Source organism: Bos indicus, chromosome 2 (genome assembly GCF_029378745.1).
Source record: "Bos indicus isolate NIAB-ARS_2022 breed Sahiwal x Tharparkar chromosome 2, NIAB-ARS_B.indTharparkar_mat_pri_1.0, whole genome shotgun sequence".
Taxonomy (NCBI): Eukaryota; Metazoa; Chordata; class Mammalia; order Artiodactyla; family Bovidae; genus Bos; species Bos indicus.
The window spans coordinates 36260064-36273766 of record NC_091761.1 but is presented as its reverse complement, the minus strand read 5'-3'; the positions used below and the strand labels follow the sequence as shown (position 1 = coordinate 36273766).

Genomic DNA, 13703 nt, shown 5'->3' with positions numbered 1-13703 from the left:
TTGATTGTGTCCTTTGAAACACAGAATTTTTAATTTTGATGAAGTTCAATTTATCTATTTTTTTCTTTCATTGCTTTCATTTTGATGTCATATCTAAGAATTCATGAAACTTTACCCCTATGTATTCTTCTAAGAAGAATGAGTTTGAGTAAGCTCCGGGAGTTGGTGATGGACAGGGAAGCCTGGCGTGCTGCAGTCCATGGGGTCGCAAGGAGTCAGACACGACTGAACTTACTAACAGATTCTTCTAACAGTTTTATAGTCTTATCTCTTCCATATAAGTTTTCAAAATCTATCTTGAGTTAGTTTTTTATATGGTGATAGACAGAAGTTCAATTTTATTCTTTTGGATGTGAATATCCAGTTTCCCTGTACCATTTTTTGAAAAGACTATTCTCTCCCCATTGAATTGTCTTGGCATCCTTGTCAGAAATCAAAAATCATAAGTGTGGGCCTCTCAGTTTTATTCCATTTTGATAATTTTCAAACTTTCCATAAGTTTTGAAATTGAGAAATCTAAGTCCTCCAACTTTTTTCTTCTTTTTCATTGTTATTTTGGCTCTTCTGGGTCCTTCGAATTTCCATATGAATTTTAGGAAGAGCCTGTCAATTTCTGCAAAGGAGTCAGCTAGGAATTAATAGAGATTGCTGTAGCAGTGCCATCTTACCAATAAAAAGCCTTCTGCTCACATGAACACGGGATGTCTTTCCATTTATTTAATTTTCTTTAATTTCTTTCAATGTTTTGTAGTTTTTAGACGTAAGTTTTTCATGTCATTTGTTAAATTTTTCCTAAGTATTTTATTCTTTTGGATGTTAGGATAAATGGACTTCTCTCTCTTTGTTTGATTTGTTTTCTTAATCTAATTTATGGATTGTTCATTGCTACTGTACTAAAGTACAATTGACTTTTGTATATGGCTCTTGTGTCCTGTGAATGAGTTTATTAGTTATAGTAGTTTTTTAGTGGATTCTTTGGAATTTTATATATCCAAGATCATGACATCTGCAAAGAGAGATAGTGTTACATCTCCCTTTCCAATCTGGAACAGGGACCATGCTTTGAGAAACACTGAAATAAAGTTGGAGAAGATTGGATGGGAGGCTCCAGAGTCCAGGTGGGGAGATTCGCCCTCGGTAGGAGGAGGACCACTATTGCTTGGGAGGGAGAAAATAGAGATGGATCCAAACCACGGTAGGCTTAAAGAGCAGGCCTGTGAGCAGGAAGTTGTCAAAACTTCCCCTCTGAGGGATCCTATTTTCTTTGAAGTCGGCTCTTAAGAGTTTGGAAGGAGAATGTAGGGCAAGGTTAGAAAGTCAGGGGAGAAGAAAGATTTATATGGCCCTTTGGGGAGTGAGATAGAAGCTTGAGAAGAGAGATATAATAATACTGCTGATGAAGCAAAGGTTGGTAGTCATACATCTAAATTGGTACCAATCTGTGCTATCATTCAAATTACTGATAAAAACTGTATCAGGTGAATGAGGTTCCAGAGCAACAAGCCTGCCAGGCTTTTCATGGACCCATGAAAATCCATCCATGGGACTTTCCAGGCAAGAATACTGGAGTGGGTTGCCATTTCCTCCTCCAGGGGATCTTCCTGACCCAGGGATCAAACTCGTGTCTCCTGTGTCTCCTGCACTGCAGGCAGATTCTTTAATGCTGAGCCACTGGGGAAGCCTTCACCCAAAGGCTGGTATCCTAAAAATATCTCAAACTAACTAAGCCTGACTCTCCAGCTGTGTAAGACATACAATCAGGACAGACATAGTATGACTCAGAATCACCTCTAAATAAAACCAGAGAGATTCCTTTATGTCATCCTCGTTCCTGAAGATCTATAGCAACAGAAGTTTTATCACATCCCTCCCTGCTCGTGTGTTTTAGTATGTGTTTATTAGGACTAAATTTACACTGTGTTCACTTACAATCAACTTTTTAAAAATAAAGGCATCATTCTACATTGAGATAGTAAAAAATTTCTGAATAAGAAAGATGAGATACAGGAGTATGAATCTTTGCTTTAATCTCTCTGTCCTGTCCACTTCCTGACCCCATGGAAAAAGCAATCAGTGTGCTCAGATTCCAGTCTCTGGCACATTATTTTGAGTTATGCTGGCTACCAGGAACCAAAAGTAAAAGAAAGGAAGAAAATTGGAACTGTAATTTAGCATTGTACAAATAAATATTCTCTCTGCTGGTTTTGTGAAGGGCAAGAGAGTTGGAATATGGCAGGCTGTCAAGTGGAGGATGTTTCTGAACTGTAGGAAGCTGAACAAATAGTCCAGGGATCTAAAAGCCCTGGGCACCACTAAACCCAGGCTTCCACCTGGGAAATGATAATTGGCTAAAAGTGACAGAGGATGGTGACAGTGTTCTTTGGAGAATCTCAAGGTGTCTGTTGTTGCTGCTGCTGCTAAGTCGCTTCAGTCATATTCAACTCTGTGCGACCCTATAGACGGCAGCTCACCAGGCTCTCCCGTCCCTGGGATTCTCCAGGCAAGAACACTGGAGTGGGTTGCCATTTCCTTCCCCAATGTATGAAAGTGAAAAGTGAAAGTGAAGTCGCTCAGTCGTGTCTGACTCTAAGCGACCCCATGGACTGCGGCCCACCAGGGTCCTCCATCCATGGGATTTTCCAGGCAAGAGTACTGGAGTGGGGTGCCATTTCCTTCTCCATCAAAGAGACTAGTATAGTTTAAAAAATAGTATTAGGGCTATGTGAAATACATGTTACTTTTATTAATATTTGCTTATTTATTTCCTAAAAAAATTTTATTGTAAGATGTTTGAGTTACAATATTGTGCTGGTTTCTGCCATACATCAACATAGATCAGTCATACGTATACATATATCCCCTCCCTCTTGAGCCTTCTTCCCACTAATGGAGAGAGTAGCATGGAAACAGATACACTAACGTATCTAAAATAGATAGCCAGTGGGAATTTGCTGTATGACTCAGGGAACTCAAACCAGGGCTCTGTTTATTTACTTTTAATAATGACATCTATTGGAGATGGAAACAGAAAGAGAAGATGATGTAAAAAATGTGACATCAGACTCAAGGATCTAAGGAGTGTAGGGATTACATGCACATATTCCTCCACACAGACATTCAGAGACATTCAGATTCAGATAGAGAAGGCTAATGATCTGACAGTTAATAAATAATGAAATACTTTCATGCTGATTGGTGAAGAGCTGCTCTCCTGAGCTCATCAAGTGCCTCTTGCTGCCTCAGCATCCCCTCACATTACAGCAGATAAGGGGCTAATACCAGTAGTGGGTGTCCAGGACTCCAAGCCTCCACATTAAGGTCTCCACTTAAATTGGCCAATAGTCCATACCAAATTGGTTGCTAAGTGTCTTAATATCACCCCTGTATATAGATATTATGTGGAATTACTTGCATGTTGATCACCTGGGCCATTTGTCAAAAATGTAAATGCTCATTGCATCTCCAGGACTGGACAAGGATCTACATTTTAAACTATATGATTCTAGAGCGTCCTATCAAATGTAGTCTCCATTTCCAGGCATGGAACAAATCTGTCTGTCCTGTATTCCATCTGGGCCAAGTTCTTTGGAGAGAGGAATCTAAGTCCTAATGAGAGAGTCATTTCCTAGGCAGGTTGATAAGGAGTCTAGGGGTCCCCAAGGAGAGAGGGGTCTGGAATTCTCAAGGAGGAAGAAAGGACAAACTTTTTTTCCTTCTCTATATTCCTTAGGATTATATAACAATAATGTATCCTGCCTGAGGACAGTCTCTGAATTAAACCTTCTGGCTAATTCTGTTATCTTAAAATGTAAATTATGTGAGTAGGTCTGGTGAGGTCTTTACAACCTCCAGACATTCTTTGGATTCATTGGAGAGTATATAACTTCATTGCTAACACTAGCAAGCGGGTACTCTTTCTGCCCCCTTCTGATGCTTATGTCAGAAGCTTTCTCTATCTCCTTTATACTTTAATAAAACTTTATTACACAAAAGCTCTGAGCGATCAAGCCTCGTCTCTGACCCCGGATTGAATTCTTCTCCTCCCGGGGCCAAGAATCCCGGTGTCTTCGCGTGATTCTACAACAACCTTTCACTAACGCTATGCTTAATTAGTGCTGGTGACAAAGATGATAAAGAGGAAGGATCATTGATTCAGAAGCACATGTTGAAAGGATGTTAGACCTAATGGTGACATGATGATGGTGGTGGTAATCCTGGTGAGTACTAAGTACTATGAAAAGTAGCTTAGATGCTTATCTAATGAAACTGATCACATGGGCCACAGCCTTGTCTAACTCAATGAAACTATGAGCCATGCCATGTAGGGCCACTCAAAACAGACAGGTCATGGAGAGTTCTGACAAAACATGGTCCACTGGAGAAGGAAATGGCAAACCACTTCAGTATTCTTGACTTGAGAACACCATGAACAGTTACGAAAAGGCAAAAAGATAGGACACTGAAAGATGAATTCCCCAGGTTGGTAGGTGCCCAATATGCTACTGGAGAAGAGTGGAGAAATAACTCCAGAAAGAATGAAGAGATGGAGCCAAAGCAAAAACAACATCCAGTTTTGGATGTGATTGGTGATGGAAGTAAAATCCGATGCTGTAAAGAACAATATTGCAACAGGAACCTGGAATGTTAGGTCCATTGGTTCAGTTCAGTTCAGTCGCTCAGTTGTGTCCGACTCTTTGTGACCCCATGAACTGCAGCACGCCAGGCCTCCCTATCCATCACCAACTCCTGAGGTTTACCTAAACTCATGTCCATGTAATCGGTGATGCCATCCAACCATCTCATCCTCTGTTGTCACCTTCTTCTCCTTCCTCAATCTTTCCCAGAATCAGGGTCTTTTCAAATGAGTCAGCTCTTTGCATCAGGTGACAAAAGTATTGGAGTTTCAACTTCAACATCAGGCCTTTCAATGAACAACCAGGACTGATCTCCCTTAGGATGGACTGGTTAGATCTCCTTGCAGTCCAAGCGACTGTCAAGAGTCTTCTCCAACACCGTGAATCAAGGTAAATTGGAAGTGGTCAAACAGGAGATGGCAAGAGTGAATGTCGACATGTTAGGAATCAGTGAACTAAAATGGATTGGAATCAGTGAATTTAACTCAGATGACCATTATATCTACTATTGTGGGCAAGAATCCCTTAGAAGAAATGGAGTAGCCCTCATAGTCAACAAAAGAGTCCGAAATGCAGTACTTGGATGCAATCTCAAAAACAACGAATGATCTCTTCATTTCCAAGGGAAACCATTCAATATCACAGTAATCCAAGTTTATGCCCCAACCAGTAACGCTGAAGAAGCTGAAGTTGAACAGTTCTATGAAGACCTACAAGACCTTCTAGAACTAATACCCCAAAAAGATGTCCTTTTCATTGTAGGGGATTCAATGCAAAAGTACGAAGTCAAGAAATACCTGGAGTAACAGGGAAATTTGGCCTTGGGGTACAAAATGAAGCTGGGCAAAGGCTAACAGAGTTTTGCCAAGAGAACACACTGGTCATAGCAAGCACCCTCTTCCAACAACATAAGAGAAGATTCTGTACATGGACATCACCAGATGATCAATACCAAAATCAGATCGATTATATTCTTTGCAGCCAAAGATGGAGAAGCTCTATACAGTCAGCAAAAACAAGCTGACTTGTCTGTGGCTCAGATCATGAACTCCTTATTGCAAAATTCAGACTTAAATTGAAGAAAGTAGGGAAAACCACTAGACCATTCAGGTATGACCTAAATAAAATTCCTTATGATTATACAGGGGAAGTGACAAGTATATTCAAGAGATTAGATCTGATAGACAGAGTGCCTGAAGAACTATGGACAGAGGTTTGTGACATTGTATAGGAGACAGTGATCAAGATCATTCCCAAGAAAAAGAAATGCAAAAAGGCAAAATGGTTGTCTGAGGAGGGCTTATTTATCTGAGAAAAGAAGAGAAGTTAAAGGCAAAGGAGAAAAGGAAAGATATACCCATTTGAATGCAGAGTTCCAAAGAATAGCAAGGAGAGATAAGAAAGACCTCCTCAGTGATCAATGCAAAGAAATACAGGAAACAATAAAATGGGAAAGACTAGAAATCTCTTCAAGAAAATTAGAGATACCAAGGGAATATTTCATGCAAAGATGGGCACAATAAAGGACAGAAATTGTATGGACCTAACAGAAGCAGAAGATATTAAGAAGAGGTGGCAAGAATACACAGAACTGTACAAAAAAGACCTTCATGACCCAGATAACCATGATGGTGTGATCACTCACCTAGAGCCAGACATCCTGGAATGTGAAGTCAAGTGGGTCTTAGGAAGCATCACTACGAACAAAGCTAGTGGAGGTGATGGAATTCCAGCTGAGCTATTTCAAATCCTAAAAGATATTGCTGTGAAAATACTGCACTCAATATGCCAGCAAATTTGGAAAATGTAGCAGTGGCCACAGGACTGGAAAAGGTCAGTTTTCATTCCAATCCCAAAGAAAGGCAATGCCAAAGAATGTTCAAAATACTGCTCAATTGCACTCATCTCACACACTAGCAAAGTAATGCTCAAAATTCTCCAAGCCAGGCTTCAACAGTATGTGAACCGTAAACTTCTAGATGTTCAAGCTGGATTTAGAAAGGCAGTGGAACCAGAGGTCAAATTGTCAACATCCATTGGATCATCTAAAAGCAAGAGAGTTCCAGAAAAACATCTACTTCTGCTTTATTAACTACACCAAAGCCTTTGACTGTGTGGATCACAACGAACTATGGAAAATTCTGAAAGAGATGGGAATACCAGACCACCTTGCCTGCCTCCAGAGAAATCTGTATCCAGGTCAAGAAGCAACAGAACTGGACAGGGAACAACATACTGGTTCTAAATCAGGAAAGGAGTATGTCAAGGCTGTATATTGTCACCCTGCTTATTTATATGTAGAGAACATCATGCAAAATGCTAGGCTGGATGAAGCACAAGCTGGAATCAAGATTGTCAGGAGAAGTATTAATAACCTCAGATATGCAGATGACACAACCCTTATGGCAGAAAGCAAAGAACTAAAGAGCTTCTTGATGAAAGTGAAAGAGAGAGTGAAAAAGAGAAAAGTCCTTGCAGCAATGAAGACTCAGCAGAGCCAAAAATAAATAAATAAGAAAGAAAATAGAAGATATATATAAACATTCCCCAGTACTTAAGGACCATTGGCAACTTTTAAGCTAAATGAAAATACAATAAAATAATACAGTACTTACTGACAAAATATTTAGAACATTGAAGCTATTACTGGACCTTGAAAATCAGGTTAAGTAGAGAAAAAGAGTTTAAAGTTATAGCTAGAAACTGAGTAATAAGGAAAGGGAATCACTGTTGAGAAATACTGGGAGGGCAACTGTGATTTTAAAAAGATCATCAAGGGCCAGCTGATGTTTGGGCTTGACAATGAGCAGGACAAGCAATCAGGACTTGGATAGGTGAAGGAGCTCATAAGAAGGAGTGGACTGGAAGGATAGCAAAACTTCATATGCATTCAGTTTTGTTTTGAAGGATCGGGCCTGGAAGCTGGAATTAATGAAATCACAGAGTATTAAAATTTGATTCCAGTTAAAGCATATTTATGCACTGAACTTAGTGAGGAATGACTAATTAATATCTTTGAACTTAGGGGGGAAAAAGCAATATACATCAGAATTGTCTTTTCAAGGCAAAAACAAACAAAATCAAAATCTGGTTAAGTGGATTCAGCAAGCTTATTCAGACTTCAATAGCTCAATCTCAGTGCTTTTCTTTGGATATAATAACTTTCTAATCATCCTTGATTCATTCATGACATATAGGGAAGACTAGATTTTATTCTTACTAGGATCTGGGCAAAATCCCCACTTCTCGTCTCTTTCGTATCGGCTGGTAGTGGCACACCACAGCAAGTTGTCTTCCCGTCCTTCCCGGGTACATTCGTGGTGCCACTGCTGATTGTACTGGAAGGGGAACATGCACGGAGTCCCATGGGCATTCCCTTTGATTGTGTACAAATCTAAGACAAAAAAGAGGACAAAGTCAAATAAGTAGTATGGCAACTTTATCTTTGGAGACTGTCATAGCACAAATGCATTTTTTATTGACCGAAAATCTACACTGGGCAAGGCCCTCACTTTACCGTGGTTAACCCTTAAGACCTCAATGTCTAGTGTGTGGAAAAGTACAAGGCTGAGTGCTGTGTTCAGGGAAATGCTGATACGTGGTTTGTTTTGTATGTTTATCTCCTTGTTTGTTTACTATGATGCACTGTTTCAGTGTTTCCGTGGTGGCTCAGTCGGTAAACTTCTGTAATGCAGGAGACCCGAGTTTGATCCGTGGGTCAGGAAGATCCCTTCTGAAGAAGGGAATGGCAACTCACTCCAGTATCTTTGCCTGGAGAATCCCATGGACAGAGGAGCCTGGCGGGCTACAATCCATGGGGTTGCAAAGAGTCAGACATGACTGATTGATCAACACTGCTTCAGTAGCACACATATTTGTGAATGGATAAGAAGAAAAAAATTACTTATTATTTGTATTTAAGTATAATTGCTTTTTAGTATTGTGTTAGTTTTAGGTATATAGCTTCAGATTTTTTTACAGTATAGGCTATTACAAGATACTGAATATAGTTGAAGATTTCACTTTAAAATATCTTCCAGTCCCCAAGTATATCAGTCAGCAGCATCTGAATCTCAAGTTTCATAAGTATTTATATTCACTCAACAGATATCTGTTGAGCATTTAATGTGTTCAGCACTGGGTATTATGATGTAATAGTGACCAAATGAGTAAATTTCCCTTTCATATGGAGCATCTGTTTGAGTGGGCAGAAAAAAAAGAGAAAGAAAATATATAGATAAACTTGTAATTTCAAGTAGTGATAAGTAACCATGAAGAAAAATAAAATAGGATAAGAACAGAATGACTGGGTGTATGTGGTGGGGGTGTGGTTTAGTCACTAAGTCGTGTCCAACTCTTTGCAACCCCATGGACTGTAGCCTTCCAGGCTCCTCTGTCCATGGAATTCTCCAGGCAAGAATACAAGAGTGGGTTGCCATTCCCTTCTCCAAGTGGGGGTTGAAGGGGCACTATTTTTGATAAAATGGTCAGTGAAGGCCTCTCTGAATAAGAATTTGGGAAAGTGAAGTTCAGGCCTCTGGACAAGAGTTGCTTTGGCAGAAGGAAGAGCAGGAATGCGGGACCTGCATCAAGACCCACGTGTGGTCATGAGGGGAAAGCAGGGAAGCCCAGTGGGCAGAGGACCAGGGAGGCACTGGGGTGTCGGCTCACAGAGGGCCAGCTCTGCCACGACGTGGACTTCGGCTTTTACTCTGAAGGCAATAGGCAGTCATCAGAGGGTACTGAATGGGAAAGCACATGATCAGATTTCCATCTTTAAAGACACACATGGTGCAGTGTGGCAAGCAGATTGTACACAGAGAGAAGGCAGAGTGGATGCCCGGCTATTGGCCCCAGAGAGGGGGTCTGGGAGAGAGATGGCCACGCTGAGCGGCCTGCTGGCTGCGTTCTCAGAGTATTCCAATCATTGGTCATCCCTGGCCTTAAGCAGGAGGCAACAACTTTTCGTGAATCAACTGGGACTTTCTGTAGAGAAGGGGATCAGTGTGTGTGCGCTTAGTTGCTTCAGTCGTGTCCAACTCTTTGCAACTCATAGACTGTAGCCCTCCAGGGTCCTCTGTCCATGGGAGTCTCCAGCCAAGAAAACTGGAGTGGGTTGCTATGCCACCCTCCAGGGGATCTTCCCAACCCAGGGATTCAACTCACGTCTCTTATGTCCCCTGCGTTGGCAGGCAGATTCTTTCTTTTTTTTGGCATTTGACCTGTTTCCCTTTTTTTTTTTTTTAATATTTCTTTTCTTAAAAATTAATTTATTTATTTTAATTGGAGGCTAATTACTTTACAATATTGTGGTGGTTTCTGCCATACATTGACATGAATCAGCCATGGGTGTACATGTGTCCCCCATCCTGAACCCATCCCATCCCTCAGGGTTGTCCCAAAGCACCGGCTTTGAGTGCCCTGTATGCATTGAACTTGGACTGGTGATCTGTTTCACATATGGTGATACACATGTTTCAATGCTATTCTCTCCAATCATCCCACCCTTGCCTTCTCCCACAGAGTCCAAAAGTCTGCTCTTTATTTATATCTGCGTCTCTTTTGTTGTCTCACATACAGGGTCATCGTTACCGTCTTTCTAAATTCCATATATATGAGTTAATATACTGTATTGGTGTTTTTCTTTCTGACTTACTTCACTCTATATAATAGGCTCCAGTTTCATCCACCTCATTAGAACTGATTCAAAGGAGGTTCTTTACCATGAGAAGGGGATCGGGGCCACCGTCAATTAAATCAGCAGGTCCTGGAGTGAAAGGGCTGACTGTAGAGATTCCCACCCTCTCTCACAATCGGGAGGGGTGGGGTGGGTGATACAGTTTGGGGCGTGGCACTAGCCTGAGCTCACCCCATATCGCCAGCCCTAGAGGTTTGAGCTGTTTGGAAACTGCTGCTATTCCAGGACACATCTTCTGCCTTCTACCTAGTCTTCCCCTGCATGCATTGTGAGTGCAGGTATTTGGCTGAAATGTTCACATGAAACAAAAAGCCAAATTCTTCCTTGGAACTGGAGATTATTCAGAGTGCTGGTTTGCAGCACTTGCTTTATTTTAGTGAGTCCTGAAAAATGGCTTACTCTTGTCTCTGTGTCTCTTTACTCATTTCTTGTAGGTACAGGAGGAAGTCTTGCTTTAGATTTTAGGAGCTCCTTTCTCTGCTTCCTACAGTTTTTAGAAGTCGAAGCTCTTATTGAGGCATTATTCTACAAAGTACCAGAAGGGCAGGGACCATTCCTGTCTCGCTGGCCTTTGTAAATCAGATGCGAGCCCAGAAATAGTCCGTGTTCCATGAGTGTGTGAAGGCCAGTGAATGGACGGATGAATGACTGAACAGAGCTACATTACAAAACCTGACAAACAGGTTTGAGGGTTCAGAATTTCAGAAGTAAGCAGCTGTCTTTGTCTCTTTTTCTTTGTTTTAAAATGCCAGATATCACAGAACTATGGAAAATGGAAACACCTCCACTTACCTGCCACCAAAACCACGCTTTCCTACTCCCTTGTTTGTTGCTGATGTTGCTTAGTCATTCAGTGTGTCTGACTCTTTGCGACCCCATGGAATGCAGCCTGCCGGGCTCCTCTGCCCATGGGATTTACAGGCAAGAATACTGGAGTGGGTTGCCATTTCCGTCTCCAGAGGATCTTCCCAACCCAGGGATCAAACCTGTGTCTCTTGCGTCTCCTGTGTTAACATGTGGATTCTTTACCACTGAGACACCCAGGAAACCCCTCCCACTCCCCGACACACAGCAAATAATGTCTGACAACAGTCTGCCTTTAACGCCTTGACATGCCCACCACACAGATGCCAGCCTGGTCTTAGAAGACACTGCACACATGCTTCATACACAGAACTGACTTTCTACAATAAAAGGAATGTTGGCCTGAGAGGCTCTTATTATATTTATCCTGACAAGGCTTTTAACTTCAAAAATCTTTTCCTTCTACTTTGATTTTCTCTCTCCCTCATCTTTCTGTTCTTTCTCCTTTCCACTGATTCCCAAAGTTATTTAAGTGTTTTCTCCCTTAATACCTTTAAATTCAAAGTTCTGCTTCTTTAGCAGAATTTAGCAAATCTGTTCTAAGACTCTGGCGATCTTTTTACAATAAGCAAGTAAGCAACTCAAACCTATTTAGCAGAAGTTCCTTGAGGTCCCAGGGGCTGTGTACCTCTTTCATATATTTCACAAATCTTTACTATATCATTTCATGTGTACTTTGGTTGACATTATTTTTTACCTTTGTGCAGATAGTCACAAATGCCTCCACCGCCGGACATATAGGAAACCCACTTATGGAGATATTTCCTTGAGGCCACAAGCGTGTTGTCCTGCTTCACCTGGACCAGGTACTGGAGTGGGCCTGTGATCGTCTTCTTGTTACAGTGCCACTTCAAGGAAACGTGGGTGGAATCACACTCGTATATGCTCAGCGGCTGCTCTGGACTAGACACGTTCAGGCCCAGGCAGCCACTGCCTCCGATGTTAAATAGGCGGTGGTTTGAAACCCACTTCCACAGCATGTACTTGTTGGGTGGTTTGCAGTTCTCCAGGGTCAGTGTAGATTTGCTGGCTTGAATACATTTCTCGAGGTTCTCACTTTGGATAATGAAGATTCCTTTATCTGAAACAGCAAAATAGAAGATATAGTAGAGAGTCTTCATATACAATTAACCAGTGTCAGGGGGATCCCAATGTGCATGTCTGAGCTGTGACATGTCACACCAACAGCTATTGCATCTCAAACAGGTCTGAAGTTGAATGGGCAGGGTTCACAACAAGGGCTTGATTTGTACAAATCAAAGGAGTTTCTTGGGAGGCATACACGGACTTGCTGGAGCTAATGGCAAACCTCTACTCTAAGACTGGATTGGCCCCCCCAGTAACAAGGGCTGCTTGTGGATCCACTCGGGAACAGCACTGATGGAAAAGGAGCTTGACTTTACTTCAAGCTGTCAGCCTGGAAGGCACCTATGACGCAATAACTATGAATACGTCTTCCCACAGGTTTTCTGAAGGTGGAAATCACATCTGATTTCTTCAGTATAAGTTCAGAGTGTCCTGAGCACATCATCGAAGTTCAGTAAATGTTTGATGTTGATTAAACACACTGTCTTCCCTGGTGGCTCAGAGGTTAACGCATCTGCCTGCAATGCAGGAGACCTGGGTTCAATCCCTGGGTCGGGAAGATCCCCTGGAGAAGGAAATGGCAACCCACTCCAGTATTCTTGCCTGGAGAATCCCATGGACGGAGGAGCCTGGTGGGCTACAGTCCACAGGGTCGCAAAGAGTCAGACACAACTGAGCAACTTCACTCACTCACTCAAACACTGGCGGGTGCTGCTTACCCAGGCTCATGGTTGCTGGGTTACTTAGCTCTGACCGTCTGGGCAGGTCCAAGAGTTCTTTTGTTCTCCTGTTCGCTAGGCTCTGCTCTTAAACATCTTACTTCCTGTCCATTCTTCAAAAATCTAAAGGGATATTATCAGGTTCCCTTAAAACAACTGTGGTTTAGGGCCAGGCATGTCCTGTGGCAGCGGCATAGGGAACACAGGCAGAGCCTTCTAGAGATTTCAAACAGTGCAGAATGAAGCTCTTATGTATTGGTGCGTGAGAACAATGCTTCATTTTGATAAAAGTTCTTTTGGCTTTTCTAAAGTTGCTCAGGTCAAGAAGAACTGATTTACAGTAATCAAAATCACTTAAGAAACTGTTAAAAAAAGATTGTCAATGTATTAATGGAAGCTATACTTCATTTAATAAATGATAGTGTTATTTATAACCATATATTTGAGGAGTTGAATTAGTTGTCAGAAAATTGCTTTGATCACCATACATCAGAGCAAAAGAGAAGGGGGTGGAGGCAGAGAATGAATGGTTTTAGGGAGATTTCATTTAGATCAGGAAATTTGTTTTCCTAATGAAGCCCATGTCTGTGTGGTTATTTGTAATAGTCATTCAAGATCAAATCTACCTCTCGCCAATTTGATGTGGACTCTGATAATTATTAACATTCTCTCCAACTCTCTATTCATCTTTTCATGCCTGGG

General features: G+C 41.6%; 1 protein-coding gene across 2 annotated transcripts in view; it reads right to left on the bottom strand.

The window, feature by feature from the left end:
• The window catches only part of PLA2R1 (phospholipase A2 receptor 1), a 136416-nt gene that overhangs the window by 105567 nt on the left and 17146 nt on the right, over nt 1-13703 (bottom strand). For both annotated transcript variants that reach the window (XM_070799261.1, XM_070799256.1), the window contains exons 2-3: nt 11894-12277; nt 7855-8028 (exon numbers count right to left, since the gene is read on the bottom strand). In XM_070799261.1, coding sequence (XP_070655362.1) covers nt 7855-8028; nt 11894-12277 — 558 coding nt within the window. The remainder of the gene's footprint in view (nt 1-7854; nt 8029-11893; nt 12278-13703) is intronic.